Source organism: Pituophis catenifer, unplaced genomic scaffold, assembly GCF_029215685.1.
Source record: "Pituophis catenifer annectens isolate HBS135680 unplaced genomic scaffold, rPitCat1.0.hap2 SCAF_13, whole genome shotgun sequence".
In the NCBI taxonomy this organism is placed as follows: Eukaryota; Metazoa; Chordata; class Lepidosauria; order Squamata; family Colubridae; genus Pituophis; species Pituophis catenifer.
The window spans coordinates 16263942-16283493 of NW_027256893.1; the positions used below are offsets into that span (position 1 = coordinate 16263942).

The 19552-nt window shown below is 41.8% G+C and overlaps 1 protein-coding gene across 2 annotated transcripts in view; it reads left to right on the forward strand.

Moving 5' to 3' along the window:
- Window positions 1-19492, forward strand: part of ANKRD27 (ankyrin repeat domain 27) — a 60073-nt gene extending 40581 nt beyond the window's left edge. For both annotated transcript variants that reach the window (XM_070952784.1, XM_070952783.1), the window contains exons 17-29: window positions 1404-1496; window positions 2583-2780; window positions 4735-4794; window positions 5867-5986; window positions 6880-6924; window positions 10590-10712; window positions 11388-11585; window positions 12424-12543; window positions 13184-13345; window positions 14744-14843; window positions 16392-16473; window positions 17342-17414; window positions 18080-19492. In XM_070952784.1, coding sequence (XP_070808885.1) covers window positions 1404-1496; window positions 2583-2780; window positions 4735-4794; window positions 5867-5986; window positions 6880-6924; window positions 10590-10712; window positions 11388-11585; window positions 12424-12543; window positions 13184-13345; window positions 14744-14843; window positions 16392-16473; window positions 17342-17414; window positions 18080-18337 — 1632 coding nt within the window. In that variant the 3' untranslated portion in view covers window positions 18338-19492. The remainder of the gene's footprint in view (window positions 1-1403; window positions 1497-2582; window positions 2781-4734; window positions 4795-5866; window positions 5987-6879; window positions 6925-10589; window positions 10713-11387; window positions 11586-12423; window positions 12544-13183; window positions 13346-14743; window positions 14844-16391; window positions 16474-17341; window positions 17415-18079) is intronic.
- The last annotated feature ends 60 nt before the right edge of the window (window positions 19493-19552 follow it).

Sequence of the window (19552 nt, forward strand, 5' to 3'; positions counted from 1 at the left end):
AAATGTGGGTAAATATAAGATTGGGGTTGCTCGAATATTATCTTGACAAAATATTGAATTGAAAATGGACACAACAACGGAGAGGGAAGGGAGAGAGGAATAGAGGGACAGGTAGGAAGGAGAGGAGAAGGGAGGAAAAGAGAGAGAGAGAGAAGAAAGGGAAAAGATGAGGAAGAAAGGGAGGAGGAAATAAGAGTAGGAGAGAGGGTTAGAAAGAGAGGAAGAGGGGAGGAGCTGGGGAAAGGAAGGGGAAGGAGAGGAGGGGAAGGAGAGGAGAGGAGGAAAGAAGAAAGTTGAAAAGAATAGAAGAAGGGAGGGAAGGGTAAGAGGAGAGAAGGAGAGGAATGGTGGTTGTGGAAGAAGGGAGATATGGAATGGTAGAAGAGCAACTCCGAATGTATTTTAAAAGTTTTAGGATGAAGAATGAATGAATCAATATGGAAACCAAAAGATACTATGTGTGATAAGAATGGTTAAAGAGATTGTACATTTATATATGTTTTATGAGAAATAAAAATGGAAAACTTTTATAATAAAAAATAAATAAAAGAAAGAGCAAGCTGCTATATATCAGAGCAAAATGCCAGCTTTTAGAATCAGTTTTACTGGCAGCAATGTCATTGGGCCTTCACTGAGAGGACCCTGGGAATGTTGACTTCAAGTCTTCATGGTTATCATCATCCATAAAAGTCCTTGTGAATTTTGCAGGAGGCGGTAGCTCTTGGTGAGCTTCTTCAGCATGTGATATTATTCTAGTTGACAAAAGTAGAGTGTAAGATTCTTTGGAAGTGAGTGTGGATGGAGGTGTGAAAAATTGAAGGATGGTGTAAAAGGCAAGGGCCATGCGTGAAACCCCCATTACTGAAACAGTTGGATGTAAAATTACAGAGTAGCTTGAAATCTCTTGGGTTGGTACTAAACATTATTTAAGGCAACTTTTTGAAGCATAGCAGTAAAGTCTCATTTTGCCAGAAATTATATATTAATTTAGCAGAATGGAAGGGACCTTGGAAGACTTCTAGGCTGGACAAGTGGTTGTCCAGTCTCTTCTTGAAAGCCTCCAGTGATGGAGAACTGACAACTTCTGGAGATAAGTCGTTCCACTGATTAACTTATCTTAAGGAATTTTTATTTTCTGTAGCTGTTCTTTGAAGTGGCAAGCAGTGTTTACCTATTGGTAGAAAGGTCTGGGTAGCTCGGTGGTAACTCTGCATTGGTTTTTCAATAGTGCAAAGTGAGATGTTTTCATGCCAGTTTGCAGCTCGGTCCAAAAAGGTAGCTGAAAGGGAAGATGGGCATTCGTGATTTCATTTGGTTTCAGAAATGATAAAGCGCCCAGTAGATATACCAGCCTGTTATGATTTCTTCTCTGGATAACATTGGCTTTTTCCTTTTATTTTCAGCTCCTCTTGCTACATTATAAATCAAGCACGGAAGCTCAGGATAATAATGGCAACACTGCACTCCATTTAGCCTGCACTTATGGGCATGAGGACGTAAGTAGATAGTTTAAAACAGCAGTTCTCCTAGATGTCCTTCAGTTCTGTAGTTTAGAGGGGTCTCCAATCTTGGCAAGGTGGGACACTGTGGCTCAGTGGCTAAGACGCTGAGCTTGTCGATCAAAAGGTCGGCAGTTCAGCGGTTCGAATCTCTAGTGCCGCGTAACTGGGTGAGCTCCCATTACGCGTCCCAGCTTCTGCCAACCTAGCAATTCGAAAGCAGGTAAAAAATGCAAGTAGAAAAATAGGGACCACCTTTGGTGGGAAAGTAACAGCGTTCCATGCGCCGTTGGCATTGAGTCATGCCGGCCACATGATCACGGAGACGTCTTCGGACAGCGCTGGCTCTTCAGCTTTGAAACGGAGATGAGCACCGCCCCCTAGAGTTGGGAACGACAAGCACATATGTGCGAGGGGAACCTTTACCTTTATCTTTTTAATCTTGGCAACTTTAAGGCTTGTGGACTTCAACCCCCAGAATTCCTACCTGAGGAATTCTGGGAGTTGAAATCCGCAAGTCTTAAAGTTGCCAAGATTGGAAACGCCCGCTGAAGCTAGTGAAATGTCATTTGGACCATAACTTTATTTTCCATCTCTTTTGAGGGGCAAGCAAATTCCAAGTGTTTTAGTTTCCTTTCCTATCAGGCGTTCGGTGTGCTCAAGACATTACTACTAGCCTTGCAAGGTTTCTCTGAAACACATTAAATCCAATGCATGCTAACCCAAAATTGCAGGCAATTAAAACATTCCATGGGGGGGAAAAATCCAAAAATAGTCTGGATGAAGACATGGGTGTCTCCTGATAGTGGGCCTGTTGCTGTTGTGGTTCTTTGAAAGTCAAAATCTTGAGGGCAATGCTTGGAACAGTCGGTCTCCTTGCTCTTATGTTATATGGAAAAATTAGTGAATTGTGTGCGTGGTGTGCTTAACCCTGTTGTGTGTGTGTTGTCTGAGAGGAGATTTTGGTGTTCAAGCATTCATGGCGTAGCAGGGTGAATCTCTGGAAGGAGCAGCTTCCTTCAGGCTGTGTATAAGCCATGGCCTTCATGCAAAGTTCTTATATCTTCTGTTTTAACTTTGTAGTGCGTGAAGGCTCTGGTTTACTACGATGTCCATTCTTGCAAGTTAGATATTGGTAATGAAAAAGGAGACACTCCTCTTCACATAGCTGCTCGCTGGGGCTACCAAGGGATCATCGAAGTCCTCCTGCAGAATGGAGCCAACCCAGGCATTCTCAACCGGATGAAAGAGACACCTGTGCAATGCGCATTGAATTCAACGGTACTTGTTAACCAACTAGAGCAGTGATAGCTTAACTTTTTTGCCATCGTGTGCCAAAAGTGGGGGGAGCGCGGGGGGTGGGTTGCGTGTGTGCGTGCCCACACCTATAATTCTATGCGCCCCGTCCCCCGCGCATGTATGCACGCCCCCCCCGTGCTACCCCCACTTTTGGCACGCGATGGCATGGTGGGCTTGGTAGGCCTGTTTTTTTTGCCCTCCCCAGGCTCCAAAGGCTGTCTAGGAGCCTGGGGAGGGCAAAAACAGCCTTCCCAACCTCCCTGGAGGCCTTCCAGAGGCAGGAAACAGCCTGTTTCCCTACTTCTGGTGGGCCCAGAAGGCCCGAAAATCAGCTGGCTGGCGTGCACATGCATGTCGGAGCTGAGCTCGCATGCCACCTGTGGCACACGTGCTATAGATTCGCCATCACGGAACTAGAGTGTCCTTAGGATGCTTTTCCTGTAACTTTGAAGCTAAAATATCCTGCATATTCTCACTGATTAGTTACAGAGAGGGCAGAGGCCTTGGCAATACTACAACAATAATTAAAGAGCCAGGGTGGCGCAGTGGTCAGAATGCAGTATTGCAGGCTGCCTCTGCCTACAGTCTGGAGTTCGATCCTGATTGGCTCAAGGTTCGTCTAGCCTTCTAGCCTTCCGAAGTTGGTAAAATGAGGACCCAGATGGTGAGGGCAATATGCTGACCCTGTAAACTGCCCAGAGAGTGCTGTAAAGCAGGGGGCACCAACTCTCGGGCCATGGCCCACAGCTTTTGTGGTGCCCTCCACATTAGAATAACAGAGTTGGAAGGGACCTTGGAGGTCTTCTAGTCCAACCCCCTGCTTAGGCAGGAAACCCTACACCACTTCAGACAAATGGTGATCCAACATCTTAAAAACTTCCAGTGTTGGAGCATTTACAACTTCTGCAGGCAAGTTGTTCCACTGATTAATTACTCTAACTGTCAGGAAATTTCTTCTTAGTTCTAAATTGCTTCTCTCCTTGATTAGTTTCCACCCATTGCTTCTTGTCCTGCCTTCAAGTGCTTTGGAGAATAGCTTGACTCCCTCTTCTTTGTGGCAACCCCACAAAGAATCTGTTCTTTCTTTAAACATATTCTGTTTTGATTTTTAAGGAGAACTTATTTTAAAAAAAGAGACAGCTTTGCACAGCCATTTAAAAGTAGCTTCTGATTGATAAATGTTGGCGAAAGGTCACAGTTGTGTTTTATACTTACTCATACAGACAGAAGAGCTGCAAGAGAAATATAGAATCTCCATGCGTGTGCTCTTATATTTGCTTTTATGCATAGTAGAAGTTCCCAAAGTTTTCCTGCTTGTTTTGTTAGCACCTTCAATACAAATTAATAAAAACAAGCAGACTTGTGACATCTTAAAATCCTAACCAGTTCCAAGTTTATTACTACTCTGCTTGGCTTAATTATTATTATTTTTTCACTCTGCCTAAATTTTTGCTGTGAAGCTACCTGTGTGACCCTAAAAGGCACTTGACTAGCTTCTTTTAATTTTTTTTTGGATATTATAGTTAGGCCATTTTTCTTTCACTGGAGTTTCTTGAAACACCCACAGTTGGCTGTGTTTATAGAAAACACCTGAGGTAAAAAAAAAAAAATGGTTTACAAGCCACAATGGTTGAGTACACTCAATATGTTCGCCATAAGAAAACAGGCTTTATTATAATTTAGCACCATCTATGAATTCCGTTCCTTTATTTACTGGTAGCCTATAGCAGTGTTTCTCAACCTTGGTAGCTTGAAGATGGGTGGACTTCAACTCCCAGAGTCCCCCAGCCAGCAGTGCTGGCTGGGGGCTTCTGGGAGTTGAAGTCCACCCATCTTCAAGCTTCCAAGGTTGAGAAATACAGGCCTATAGGATATCCAGGTGGTTAATTTCTTGAGATCTGCACTTCTGGCTCATTGGGTTTTAATCTCTCTGCAGATTGTTTCCTTAATGGAACTGAACTACCTCACTTTTGAAAAAGGACAACATGCTTCTCAGGTAATTCAAAGGATTGGTCCCAACTCTTAGCTTAGAGCAGGGGTATCAAACTCGATTTCCTTGAGGGCCGTATCAAAGTTGTGTTTGACCTCAGGGGGCCAGGGTGGGCGTGGCCAGCATGACGTCACTTGTGTCAGGAGGGTCCTGTGGTGGCCCAAGCGCTCTGCCAGCAAAAACGGGCTTGTGAGCTCCGTTTTTTGGCTGAGATGGCCTCCTGCACCTCTCTGCCAGCAAAAACAGATCTTGGGATGGAGGGCGGGGAGCACACCGGCTCTCGCGAGCTCCGTTTTCGTTGGCAGAGGCACGGCAGGCCAGTCCTTTGCTGTTTCCAGGGCGGCCCCGCAGGCTGGATCCAGTCCCCAAACCTTGAGTTTGACACTCCTGGCTTAGAGGCATCCTCCTGATCAGCTGTTAAATAAATGACGACTATTCCATATGACAACTTAAAACTGTTGCAGTTCCACTTACATGTGTGCATTGTGTATGTATGGAGTCTATTTATGTAGTTTCATCTGGGCCGTTTTTAAAATGCCATTCCTGGTTGATGTAGTAAGAGTGGTGCGGTGGCCTAGAGGTGGAGTTCTCGCCTTACAATCAGGAGGCTGTGAGTTCGATCCTAGGTAGAGGCAGATATTTCTCTCTCTGGGCACAATTAAAATACATCTACTGAAGAAAACTCCGCATTGGTGACAGGAAAGGCCTCCGGCCATTAAAACACTCTGCTAGCTCCATTCAGTTGGCCAGACTTCACCACGCAAGGGATTATGGGGTCATTAAATGATGATGATGATTTCTGGTTGATGTAGTATTCTTGCACTGAATTTTGATAGTCCTACCTGGGAGCATTATTTTTCACCAGAAAAGTAGATTTTCGAATAAAAACAGGCTTCATTGTTCTATAATAGCAGTATCAGCTCTGAACAAGAAGACACAGAAGGTCTAATGGTAGTAACAGAGCTGCAGGTTTTATAGATATATGAGATAAAAAGCAAAGTTTTGCTTTTCAAAAATCTTAAATAAATGAGGGATGCAGACAACTTTTTCCTTTTGATTTCTTTACGGGATCCCCTAGTCACCCGTCCGATCTTCTTCGTGTTGTGAAGACACCATCAGCCAAATATCATCCACCTCCAGTTTATCTTTCATAATACCAGTGACAACACCAGAAGAAACCCAATCTAATTATAAAGAGGTAAGCTGATGATCTGGTGAGCATTTGGCAGGGCAGTCCAAGTTCTAATATAGCTCCCATTTCTTGCTCCTTCTTAAATAGCATCAGGCTTCGTCCGTTTGATTGGCAGATTCGGGAGGCCGAGGATGCATAGATGCCCCCTCATGCGCTGCCAACTTCAGATTGATGAATGCAGATGATGAAATATAGAAGATGAAAGAGATGATAGCACAGATGTCTACTGGGAAGGGGGAGGAGGATGATCTTTAACCGGAGCTTAAAAGCTCAAAATTGTTAAGCATCTCACACATTTCAGAATGAAGGGGCTGCTACTAAGAAGCCTGTTTACAAGATAGTTAATGCATGATTCTTGCACTTAGCAATCAACTAGATTTGTAACAGTGAAGGACATCTGTAAGATATTTATTTGTTCGTTCATTCATTCATTCACTCATTTATTCATTCATTCATTTGTATCTTGCCTTTATTATTTTTACAAATAACTCAAAGCCGTGAATATATCCAGTACACCTTCCTCCTTCTATTTTCTTCACAACAATAACTCTGTGAGGAGGTTTAAGCTGAGAGATAGCGACCTGCCCAAGCTCACCCAGCCGGCTTTCATGGCTAAAGTGTGGCTTGAACTCACGTTATCCTACTTTTTAGCGTGGTGTCTTAATCATTATACCAAACCGGCTTTCTATCCTGGTATCTAAATTTTAGGGTCCTTTTATGTCAAATCAAACCTTCAGCTTCAGCAACCATTTAACATGTTCATAGCCAGTTCTGTATGTGCTGCAGTTTCTGGGCAAAATCCATCTTTGCAATATTGTATATCAATTCCATAATAGATGCCAGTTCAGATAAACATGCTTTCTTTTTTTTTTTCTGGTGTTGTTTATTTTATTCTGTAGGTGGACAAACTGTTAAGAGCAGTTGCTGATGGAGATTTGGAGATGGTAAGAGCAGTTCACTGGATCCATGCTTGGCAAGACTGTAGATGCTAGTGGGCGCAAGCATTGATGATGGTGCTAAGTAGAGTTTCCCACTATAAGGCAGCAGTTCTTAAAGAAAATCCAAGTGGAAATAGATTGTCAATTGCATAATGAGAATATCTAGAATTGTACACTCAATGCGGGGCAGGCTGGAAAACATCATCCTGTTCACTTAGTTGCCCACCATTCTGGTAATGGGAACAGCAAAATGTTAGGGGGTGATCCTGAAGTTTTCAGCCACCATAACAATAAGCAAGAATTACAAAAGCATCCAAATGAAGGTACCCAATTGTTCGGTGGGTGTGAGTTGCTTCATCCCTTTTCCATGGGGAAGGAGGTCAATATGGTGGACTTTGCAAGAAGACATGTCCACTTCTGAGTCTTGAGTAGGACTCTTCCATATGATAGCTTAAACTATTGCAGTTCCACCTACATGTGTGCATTGTGTGGAGTCTATTTATGTAGTTTCATCTGGGCCGTTTTTAAAATGCCATTCCTGGTTGATGTAGTAAGAGTGGTGCGGTGGCCTAGAGGTGGAGCTCTCGCCTCACAATCAGGAGGCTGTGAGTTCGATCCTAGGTAGAGGCAGATATTTCTCTGGGCACAATTAAAATACATCTACTGAACAAAACTCCGCATTGGCGACAGGAAGGGCATCCGACCATTAAAACACTCTGCTAGCTCCATTCAGTTGCCCAGACTCCACCACGCAAGGGATTATGGGGTCATTAAACGATGATGATTCCTGGTTGATGTAGTATTCTTGCATTGAATTTGGATAGTCCTACCTGGGAGCATTATTTTTCACCAAAAAAGTAGATTTTGAATAAAAACAGGCTTCATTGTTCTATAATAGCAGTATCAGTTCTGAACAAGAAGACACGGAAGGTCTAACGGTAGTAACAGAGCTGCAGGTTTTATAGATATACGAGATAAAAAGCAAAGTTTTGCTTTTCAAAAATCTTCTTTTCTACAGAGCAATATTAACTTGGTGCTCCCCATCCTATAATTTGCATTATTTACTGTCTCCAGGGATGATAGAAAAATTGCCATAGCAATTTTACTCTCTGGAAGCCTTTACAGTTGTGACACTCGCCAACAAGGCAAATTATACCATTTGTAGTTTTTATATATGTAGAATTTTTTTTAAAAAAATTTTTTGAAAAAATTTTGTAGCCCAATTGAAACCTAATGTCCACAGAATACAACCATATATCGGTTTGTTATCTAAGTAATTCATACATAAGCTTTTACATGAAATTGTTTTACATGACAACTTGGCTGGTGGTGGACAAAACACTTAATCTTCAAGACCCAGCAGGTACATCCTCCTATTATATTAAATCTGGGGCATAACTTTGTTTTCCATGGATTGTGTTATTTATTTATTTATTTTATTTTATTAATCATATTTCTATGCCGCCCACTCTCCGAGGACTCTGGGCGGTTTACAACAATCGACAGTATAGCATATTGCCCCCAACAATCTGGGTCCTCATTTTACCCACCTCGGAAGGATGGAAGGCTGAGTCAGCCTTGAGCCTGGTGAGATTTGATATGCTGATCTGCTGAACTAGCAGTCAGCTGAAGTAGCTGCAGTACTGCACTCTAACCACTGCGCCACCTTGGCTAGTTATGCAACTAGCACTGATGCTGTTACCTAGTTTGGCTAATGAAACATCTGTAAGAAAACAACAAAGCACCAAGGACCCTTCACTTCAACCCGAGCTACAAATATTCTCCTTTATTGTGTTACTGCTTATGCAATAAACCATGGTCGGGCATCATAGATGATCTTTCCCTCTGCCAGGATTGAAAATTGAGACCCTAAATATGGCTTGAATCCAAGGATTGTATAAAGGGTGGATTAGCAATGAGTAAGAGCGTTTGCTGCCCTGCCAGGAATTCTTGTATCTCAAAAGATAAGGGCTAAGAAGATAAAGAACTGTCTTAAGATGTTCTGTAATTTAAGGTGAAGCCAGGATGATGCCACCACTCTGTCCCATATTCAGAGCTTCTCCGGATAGCTTCCATCTTTTCCCCAGCCCCCATAATATATTTTCTTTGCAAAATGGCGGACGCTGGCTGGGTACGCACGATTCTGCTTGATTTGTGAAACTGTTAATCGCTGAATTTGTGCACTGTGTTAAGTCAATCGAAATCTAATCCTAGATAGCCCCAGTTTAATATGGTAGGAGAATGTACTTATTGGGTCTTGGAAGATTTAACTCTCTCGTTAATCTAAAAGCCAACCAAGTTGTCATATAAAGCAATTACACAGAAAAGGTTTGTCTCTACTTCTAGGTTTTGTTGTGAGAAATGAAGAGTTTCCTACATCAGAGTCGGTTATCTGGGAGATAGGAGCTAAAAGGTGAATATTTAGAGCGGGGGTGTCCAATTGTGGCAACTTTAAGACTTGTGGACTTCAACTCCCAGAATTCCCCAGCCAGTGTTGACTGTGGAATTCTGGGAGTTGAAGTCTTCAAGTCTTAAAGCTGCCAGGGTTGAACACTCCTGATTTAGACTTACAGTTCTCACACATTTGCTTTTCTTTGGTCTACACATGATTGGCTTGGCTTGGCTTCACAATTATATGAACACAACCATTATGGTTTCTCCGTAACCATGTATGATGTAGGTTTCTAGCAAACTGTGATGTGATGTAGACAACAAGACTCTGCTTTAGGAGATGTTGACTGGACCTGAAAAAGGAGGCATGCAAATAGGTTATATCACTTAAAGTGCCAAGAAGAAGGTCAATTCCTGGCCAGAGGTGAAGGACACTAAAAACATCTGGTCCAATAGAATGTTTCCTCTAGATCTAGATGGAGCTCAGGCTGGGTTTTTAAACAGCAGTGTTTGTTTAAAAAAAAAAAAAAGCTTTTCCTTTGTACAATGCTTAACCATGCTTCCCTCATTTCTGACTGGGGGAGCTGAGTTTTTTGCGAACAAAGTGTATTTCTTCTAGATAAAAATTAGCATTCTGGCATTCAAACACGAAGCATATTGAAAAGATCAATAAAATAGCAGCAAGAGCCGAGGAAAGACATTGGCCTTTTCTGGTGCAAAGCCTTCTGGTTTTTAATCTCCAGCAATCCCGGCTAAAAGGATTGAGCAGAGGAGAACATCAAAGTCTAGATTAAGAGGGGGCTGTCTTTTCTAATTTAGATCACATCTCCTTAGCAAATTCATCTTGGCAGCAAGAACATTTAACCGTTCTATCGCTCGCCTGGTAGGAAATGAAATGTCATGAGGGGCCACATTATGTCTCCTGGCATGTCTTATTTAATTTGCCCGTTTCTGGGGAAATACCAGACAGCTGTGCTGTTCTTGCTGGAAATGACATCTTTACCCCCCAGGCTGAAGAATGGCAAACCTCCAGAGTGATAAGATTTCAAAATGCTTCTGTACGCCCAGGTGGGCAAAAATCCTTTCAGGCAGAAAAGTAGATTTCCAAAGGCCAAATGTTTTAGTCTAAGCTTCTTCTGTTAGGTGAATTTTTAATTAGGGCAAGAAATCTGTGAGGCTCCTTACGAAAAGGGTGCAGAGTTTATAAAGATGGATCACTGGAGTAGAGAATGAGATCTGAAGATCCTCACGTGTTTTCCAACCCTCGGCATTTATTCTAGGTGCGTTATCTCTTGGAATGGGGAGATGATGATCTGGAAGATCCCAAGGAAGCCGGCAATATGGGGACCCCAGAATTATGCCATCCCTTGTGTCAGTGTTCTAGATGCAGCCCTGTGCAAAAGGTTGGTGGATGCTCCTATCGGTTTGGCACGTATGTTGTGACTTGGCTTGTAAGAAATCTGTGATTAATCGCACTTGTCTTCTAAAGATGTTCCCATGAGCTGCTGGGAAAAAAAAGCTGCTTTTCTACTAAATGGGCTGTTGGTAAGGATTGGGTGGCTAATTGAGGGAAATTCATTTCGCTGCTAAGGAGAGGAGTAGAAGGTTTTCCAAAGAAGATGGCTTGATAGCCTTCATCTCAGCTGTCTCTTCTACAGCTTGTTTGGGCATTGTCTCATCCTCTGCTTCAGGGAAGTTCTGTTCTTAGGCAAGTAAGGCAAAATTTTCCTTTCCCAGCAGTCTGATGTCTTTCTTGTCATCTTATCCCCCCCCCACACCAATGGTATCTAGAATGATCATTTTTAATTTGTAAATTTGCCAGATCAAGAGCCTCTTACTTTGAGTTTGATTAATTGTTCTCAGTGTCTGAAAATCCCTCCTTTAGTTCCAGGTCAACCAATATAATTTCACGTTGGTGCATTTTGCAGTGGCCCCACTCACAGTAACACATAGGAAGTTTGAAGTAAAAACATGGTGTTTTGGTGATTGTTATGTCTTGGTCTTAGCGGGGTGGGGTGGGGTTAGATCGTGCAGAAATGCTGGGCTAATGTCCCGTGTGCTTTTATATCTCCCAACAGAAGTTCTTCAGGCTGCCTTCGAATGGCCTTGGAGTGAACGTTACCAACCAAAGTGACTTGATGTCACTGCATGTTGCCGCTCTACATGGGCATGTGGACTTGGTAGCCCTCTTATTGAAACATGGAGCAAACATTGAAGCCAAAGATGTGAACCAAGCAGGACCTCTCCACTTCGCCTGCCAGAATGGCCATTTTCAGGTGAGCCCCCAGATGGACAGCTAGGAAGCTCATGAATGAATACATTGGCCTTTGGATCATGATTAGACAACCTGCGGCACCCTCTGCGTTCATGCTGTTAATAAGTAAAGCTCAATCCAGATGTGTCACTTGAAGCACAAATGGATCATGTTCAAATTAACCTACTTTGGACATTTTGTTGTTAGTTGTGAAGTTAGGTCTGACCCATCGCGACCCCATGGACAACGTTCCTCCAGGCCTTCCTGTCCTCTACCATCCTTTGGAGTCCGTTTAAGCTCATGCCGATTGTTTCAGTGACTCCATCCAGCCACCTCGTTCTCTGTCATCCCCTTCTTCTTTTGCCCTCAAGCGTTCCCAGCATTAGGCTCTTCTCCAGGGAGTCCTTCCTTCTCATTAGGTGGCCAAAGTATTTGAGTTCCATCTTCAGGATCTGGCTGTCTAAAGAGCAGTCAGGGTTGATTTCCTCTAGGACTGACCGGCTTGATCGCCTTGCAGTCCAAGGGCAAGAGTTTTCTCCAGTACCAGAGTTCAAAGATCTAGCTCTCTGGAAAAGTCTCTATTGCAGGGAAGGGTGGAAGGAAAAAGGATGGATAGATTCAGTTGCAGTGATGGGGGCACCATTGGAGGAGCCAAAAGACCAGGTTGGCCACAGATTGTCATGGAGAAAATCTTCTCTGTCTGGCCACTAGGAGTCAACACCAACTTGATGGCACATAATCAGAATCAATAATTAAAGCAGCAGATTTCATACTCCCCTCCCCCCGTGTGTGTGGAATTGGAAATTTTTGTTGTTTTGTGTTGAAACTCAACTACCTATAATGTCCCCTTTTTTCAACAGGTAGTGAAATATCTGATAGAGTGCGGTGTTAAGCAAAACAAAAAGGACATTTATGGAAACACCCCTTTAATGTATGCTTGCTTGAATGGCTATCAGGAGATAGCAGCCATTTTATTACAGGTGAGAGGATCATTATTATTGTTTTTTCACTGTTTTTCTATCCTTTTTGCCTTAGTAGTCATGAACCAATTCCTCATTTTTTATGATTGCAAGGATTGAGATTGAAAATATTTATTTTCATTTTACTGAAGCTTGCTTCTCACATTTGGAAGTTACAGAAACACGGGGTCTGTTTAAACAAACAAGTTGTTTTCTCGCTTTGTCTTTTAAGACTGTGTTGAAGAGAAGGCACAGAAGTGTGCATATCATCTCTTAAATCCGAGGGAAGAAACGTGTGAAAATAAAGGATTGGGGTCAATTGCATGGTAACCTTGCAGAGAAAAAGATCATTTTCTGCATTTCCAGTTGAAAAAATAAATCAGCACACGTAGGAAAAGCCTTTTCTTCAGACTTAAAGAACTGCTAGAAACGTTTTTAGGAGATATTCTAAGAAGAGTGGGAACTTAACGCTTACAACTCTTGAATACCAAGGAAGTTTTATGTACCATATTATTTTCTTTGAATTCTTTTTTTGCAGGACCCTCACAGATTAAACTGTATTGCCCGTGAATGAATCAATTGAAATTGGAAGGCTATGAAATTTGCAGGCCTGGCTTGTAAAAGAAGTTTCTTTCCTTCTTTCCTGTTTTTGCTTTTCCAGCACGGAGCCTCAGTTAACCTTCCCAATAACCAAGGGAACACACCTCTTCACAAAGCGGTGATAGGAAATTACGAAGCTGTGGTTCAGTTGCTGCTGCAGAATGGCGCGTTGGTGCACCTTAGGAACAACAAGCAATGCACCCCTCTTGACTATGCTGAACCTGTAAGTGGCGTGTGAAGTCTCAGAATCACTATCTATGCCAAGAAATGCTTAAATCTTCATAGGGCTCACAATGTTTCCCAGCCTTGATATGTCCTATAGCCGTGATGGCGAACCTATGGTACATGTGCCACAGGTGGCACATGTAGCCGTATTGGTGGGCATGCAAGCTCAGCTCCTGCGTGCATGCGCGCACTGGCCAGCTGATTTTCGGGCCTTCTGGGCCCACCAGAAGTAGGAAAACAGGCTGTTTCCTGCCTCTGGAGGGCCTCGGGTGGTGGTGGGGGAAGGCCTGTATTTCTCTCTCCCCAGCCTCCAGAGCCTTTCTAGGAGTCTGGGGAGGGCAAAAATGGTCTTCCCCACCCCCCCGGAGGCCCTCCAGAGGCTGGAAATGGCCTGTTTGCCAACTTCCGGTCCCACAGGATGCATAGAATTACAGGTGTGGGCACGCTCCACCCCCCCTGCTCCTGGCATGTGATGGCAAAAAGGTTAGCCATCACTGTCCTATAGCAAAAAGGCACGAGTTGGTTGATACTATATACAGATGGTCCTGTTTAATGCTGCTCAAACGTATGGTGGCACTGAATGAGTTCTGCTCTTGTGGAGCCCTCGTGATCATGCAATCGTGATCTGGGTGTTCAGCAACTGGCGTGGATTTCTGGCCATCGGTGTCCACAATCATGTAATTGCGATTTACAGTCCTTCCTGCTGGCTTCCCATGAGCCAAGTCAGTGGGGAAACCAGCAGGAAATCGAAGTCACAAGAAGTTCTCGCTTAACAACTTGCAGTGATTTATTTAAGGATGGTAACCAGAGCTACCAGAATGGTTGTTGCTAAGCAGCTGGCCATCAGACATTATGCTCTACAACCTCATTGCTTAATGAAAACGCCAATCCCAAGTGTGATCCTTAAGTGAGGAGTATCTGTGAAGACAAAAATGTCCTAGTAACCTAGTTCAAATCAGGCCATTGTTTCAGGATTGCTTAGGATGACTGGCTTGCTCTTTATGCTCAGCTCATGTCTTTACTTGTTGTACGATCCCTCGTGCTGAATTTTTTAAACCACAATTGATAAATATGTCCCACAAAGTCAATCCATTATGGTCCAATCAGCAAATCAGGAACCACCAGTTCATCCCATAAGCCAGATGTCTGTTTAGAGATACCGAGCACAGAATCCAGGGCTTCCTGCCTGCAAACTTGGGTCTTTGTTCACTCAGCGCAGTCTTTTCCTCTTCAGCATTAATACAGCACATCAGATTTAAAGATGGGACAATGGGTTTCAATTTAATCTCAAAACGGTATGGTTGGGCGACATATGCAAATATCAGTTAGGATTCAGTAATCTTTTTAATTAGGGGAAATCCTGTAGTTTATCCTTCCTCTTCCACCCTGTTTAAAGAATTCAGGCCTCCTCAAGCTTCTTCAGGCTGCAGCATCCGAGGAGGAGGATGGACAGACGCTGTGCAAAACTCGCCTGACGCGGAAGATCAGGAAAAAAAGTGAGTGTTCCATTGAGACTAGTGAAAGCTTACTTGAGAGTAAGACAGTCCTACAGAGCAGCTAGAACACGGGAATATTGTTTTGATTGATGAACAAATAAAAGTTATCTTGTCTCTTTGCTGGTATGTTTCGACCTGTGTGTGTGAGAGGATAGCTGGCGGTCAGTGCTTGCCCGACTGTTGCTGGAGATTTTGCAAATGATGTTTAAATGGACTTAAAGGCTGTAATTACTTCGAAATAGAAATGAAGAGCAGCGGTTTGGGTCTCTCGCTGATACTAAATCTTTGGCCTTGAGCTTATTTTTTGCTTAATGCCGAGTTGTTGAATAGTGCGGTAAGAGATGTTAATTGGTGGAGTTTATGCCAGGATCAAGGGTGAACTTGGCTCTAGAAAAAGCTAAACCTTTTTATTTTCCCGTTGTGTAAGCAAGGTTGTTACCCGTGGCTTAATTATTCCTAGCTTTAAAACGACACCCACTCTGAGATTCTAGAAATGGAAATGGGCGAAGATTTACCTTTCTTTTCACAACCAACTTGCAACATAGATTGCAGATTGCATCTCACTTACTTTCGTTACTCAGAATGAGAATAATTGGCCACCCTCAGTCATCCTGCAAATGGATCTCTAAGGGGTGTTTTCTACTCCTGGTTGGTGGATGAAGGAATTCGTCTCCTTTAAAAACTCTTTGCTGTAAATCAGATTGAAAGTCCATTTATTCCAGTTGACTCTCCTCTTATATAGCCAGGAAGAACCTGGTAGAAAACTCACAAGTTACAATCTTTACACAGCTGTTCTTGTCCGGGGGTCCTATTTCAAGGCAGACTGCCCCTTAATTGTTGTGATTTCTGCAGAAAACCTCCTTTCCATAACGAAATGTAAATGGCAAAGCTAGCAGTGCCATTAAAGATTCTTTGGCCTACATGAGACAAGTAAACAGAGATGCTGTATTTAAAACCGTTTCCCATAGGAGTGATCTTTGAGCCTGTGCCTGTACCTACAACTGCAGGCATACATAACCGTGAGAAACCTCTACAGGTAGTCCTTGTTTAGTGACTTGACTTTTAGTAACCATTTGCAGTTACGACAGTGATAAAATAATTGTCTTTGCATTATGACCTCTGCAGATCTGTTAAGCAAAAGAAAGCTAGAGATGATTAAGCACAAGTTGTGGTTTCACTTAGCAGCCATTTCACTTAATAATCAAGTTACGGGTCCCAGTTGTGTTGCTAAATGAGGACTAACTCATTTGTTTTCTATATGCAATGTAAGTTTTATTATTTGTAAAGTGAGCAGCCAAACGTATCCTGTACTTGCTGCCAAAAATTATATAGCCTGTTCCAGATCGCATTCTGCCTGAAGTATTGATCTATCCATAACCCATTCAGCATTACAAGGTGCACTGTCACCATGACACTGAACTTACTCAGGCCTTTCTTTTGCTTGTCAACAAAGCAGATTTTGGTGACGGTTCATTTTAATGGAGGATTGCCTAGTCAAGTGCTGAAGAATATTGCTCCATTTCATGAATATTTGTGCTTTAAATCTAGTCAGTTTTAAGACTCCCGAGACAACGGATGATCTCATTGCCCGGCGCCTTCAACTACTCGAGTCAATCCACCGATTTAACAAGTAGGTTTCAAATTTTGGTGAAGTATTTAAAATGCTGATTTTAAAAGATACTGCCAGAGTAAATGAGAAGAGCTGACATTATCTCAGATACTGGAATCTAATAAGGACTGGATCTTTTGATGATCTTCCCAGAATTATGGGGACGTGTTATAGCGTATCAGTTATTAACTTCTATGTGAATTACAGGTAGTCTTCGACTTATGACCGCAATTGAGACCGGAACGTCCATCATTAAGCGATGCAGTTAAATTAGTTGTGCCCAATTTTACAGGGCTCTTGTCACAATTGTTAATGGTAATTAAATGAATCCTGGTTTCCTCATGGATTTTGCTTGTCGAACGCCAGCTGGAAAGGTCACAAATAGCAATGCTGTGACTCTGGGACATTGCAACCATCATAAATACATGCTAGCCAGCTGTCCTAATTTTGATCATGTGACCACAGGAATGCTGCGACAGCTGTAGGTGTTAAAACTGGTCGTAAATCACCTTTTTTTCCAGCACTACCATAATTTTAGTTGTTAAACTAATGGTTGTAAGCCGAGGAGTATCTGTAATTGATATCAATGTTTTGTATTGGCTGTGCTAAAAATAGGACTGTGCAAGTTAGCTGTCTCTAATTTAGATGATTGGAGGAATGGTTTATAGTCCAGAGAATGCCTTTAAATGACTTGGTTTCAGAGCTTTAAATTTACAAACTTCAAAAGAGATGTCCTGGCATTTATTTTCAAGAAAACTCAAGCATTAGAAGTGAAAGCAAGCTGGTCCTCTTTCAACTGAAATAGTGCCATCTGGCGGCTGGCCTGAGGAACCTAGTGACATAGACTGAAGCACGGAGTAACTTAAGTTTTCATCTTGTGTTCTCTTAGATCAAGAAACCTGCGCAAAGCCATAACGAAAGATAAAAGCGTGCCTAACTTTGATGAAGAATTATTGCACCAGGTAAATATATAGTAATAGCTATATACTATAGTAATAGTAATACCACCGCAGTTCTGTTTGTTTTTTAAAACACAAATAAATTCTGCATGAGATAAAACTTTTACCTATTTTTTTTTTTATGGAATAAGAACATGAACATTTGGGGTAGAAGAGGAAAAAGTAGAAAGGGAAATATGTTTGTATAGCTAAGGCAGAAACCTATCTGGCTGCCAGAACCTAGAGTAAGATTTGCCGATGTTCTCTTTGCTGCAGGAAAAAAAAAGGGAAATGAACGGTGGCTAGCATTAGCAGTGAAGATTTAATCCTCTTTTAGCATAGAGTTTTAATTTCAACCTTGCAAAATCTCATCAAGGCATTTTGATATTCTCCAACCAGGGATTCTAAATGTATCTCTGATTAGGGCATGCACTTATTTCAAACTTGGAACAAAATGTAACACTTTTTCAAAGATTTTTAGCAGTAAGAAACATTAGCAATTTGAAACAAAACTCTTTGAAGAGGAGAGCTAGGGTGGAAATCTATAAAACAAGTACAAAATGAATGCTGTTTTGGAGGACATGGAACAGTCAGAATGGCTGGGTTTTTTTTTTCTTTTTTTTGAGATGGAATTCTTTGCATTTCAACAAGATAAACCTTGCCATCCTTCCCTCCCTTTCTTCTTTAAGCTAGCTATCAAGAACATTAATAACAAGCAGAATCCAGTAGATGTGTTAGAGAAAATTCATACTCATAATCTTGATGCCAATAGCTGTGATGGACCTGTTTCAGCTGAAGGTGATGCAGGGATAGCACCTTTTAGAAAAAGAGAAGTACATCGGAGTCACACTATTAGCGTGGCACTTTCAACAACAGATAACAGTGACTTCTACGGTTTGCCAAGAGATGCAAATGCTGCTTCCACTGACAGCTGTCCGGAGGATTGATGCTTTAAAACAAGATGAATAAAGAAATCTGGGTGTCTTACACAAGGAACACGAGATTCAGGTAGAGCCGTTTTCCCATTCAGCATTGAAGAGGCTACTTGGGATCAAGGTTTTCAGAATTACATCGGACGTTCGGCAGGAAGAGAAGCTTCCTCCTCTGACCTGGCATGGAGTTTGCACTTCTAGAGACTGACACTCCTGTTTTATTTTGGAATAAATCATTAAAATCCTGTACAGTAGATCTATATTAAAAAAAAAACACCTAGAAATGTATTGAGATGTCAGAATCTATATTCTATAGTATTGCACTCTCTTAACCAATTTTAGTAATAATAGATATGTGAGAGCAAAGCTTTTTATGGTATTTTGAAGGACTGTTCTATTTTTATTCTGAAAAAGCAGTGTGTTTTTAATCGGTGAACTGCTGATTGATGGAATGCTTAACAGTATTCCCAACAGTATGAGGTGAGTTTAAAAGTTAAAAGAGGCAAAATTGTGTAGCTAGTTTAGTGCTCACTGAATTGATTGCAACGGAGGCTGGAACAGGGAAATTAGAGTAATAGCTTTTATCAAAAGATACATTATATCTTGCGGAAGAGAGTAGACACCTAATTAAAAAAAGAATTCCCTCTGTGAGCAGAATTGAAACTTCTACTCAGAACATGTTTGTATTATACGAAATGCCCACGTAACTGAGCAGCCCAACTGCATTTGCTACTTTAAATTATGTATTCGTGGTACACAAAATGGGCCTACTTAAGCTGAACCTAGTTAAGCAGAGCACATCTGATATAAATTGTAATTTTTGAAAAGCAGCTTCATTGCCCTTACTTTCAAAGGCACTTCCAGCTAGTCTGTTGTGCACTTTTAGAAATGGAATGTCAGCTTTAGGTGAACATTCAATTATGGTGAATAGCGCAATAATTTCATTTCATATTTTAATGTTTGTATACAAAATTGTGTGCTTTTTAAATTGGTTTAATAGGTCTTAATAACTTGTTTTAGGTAGCAAGGTTAGAATTTCTCTGTACATTAATATACGGTTTAAAAACTGAGCTTTAGCTTGCTGCTAAAAAAGTTTATTTTTCTACTAAGTCACCTAATTTTCATATGTGCCTTGGACTTGTGCCAAATAAACTAAAGTAGTAAAATTAATAGTTCTGTGTTTGTAATGTCTGACTCTAATTCAAAATTATGATTTGTAAACTAGAATGT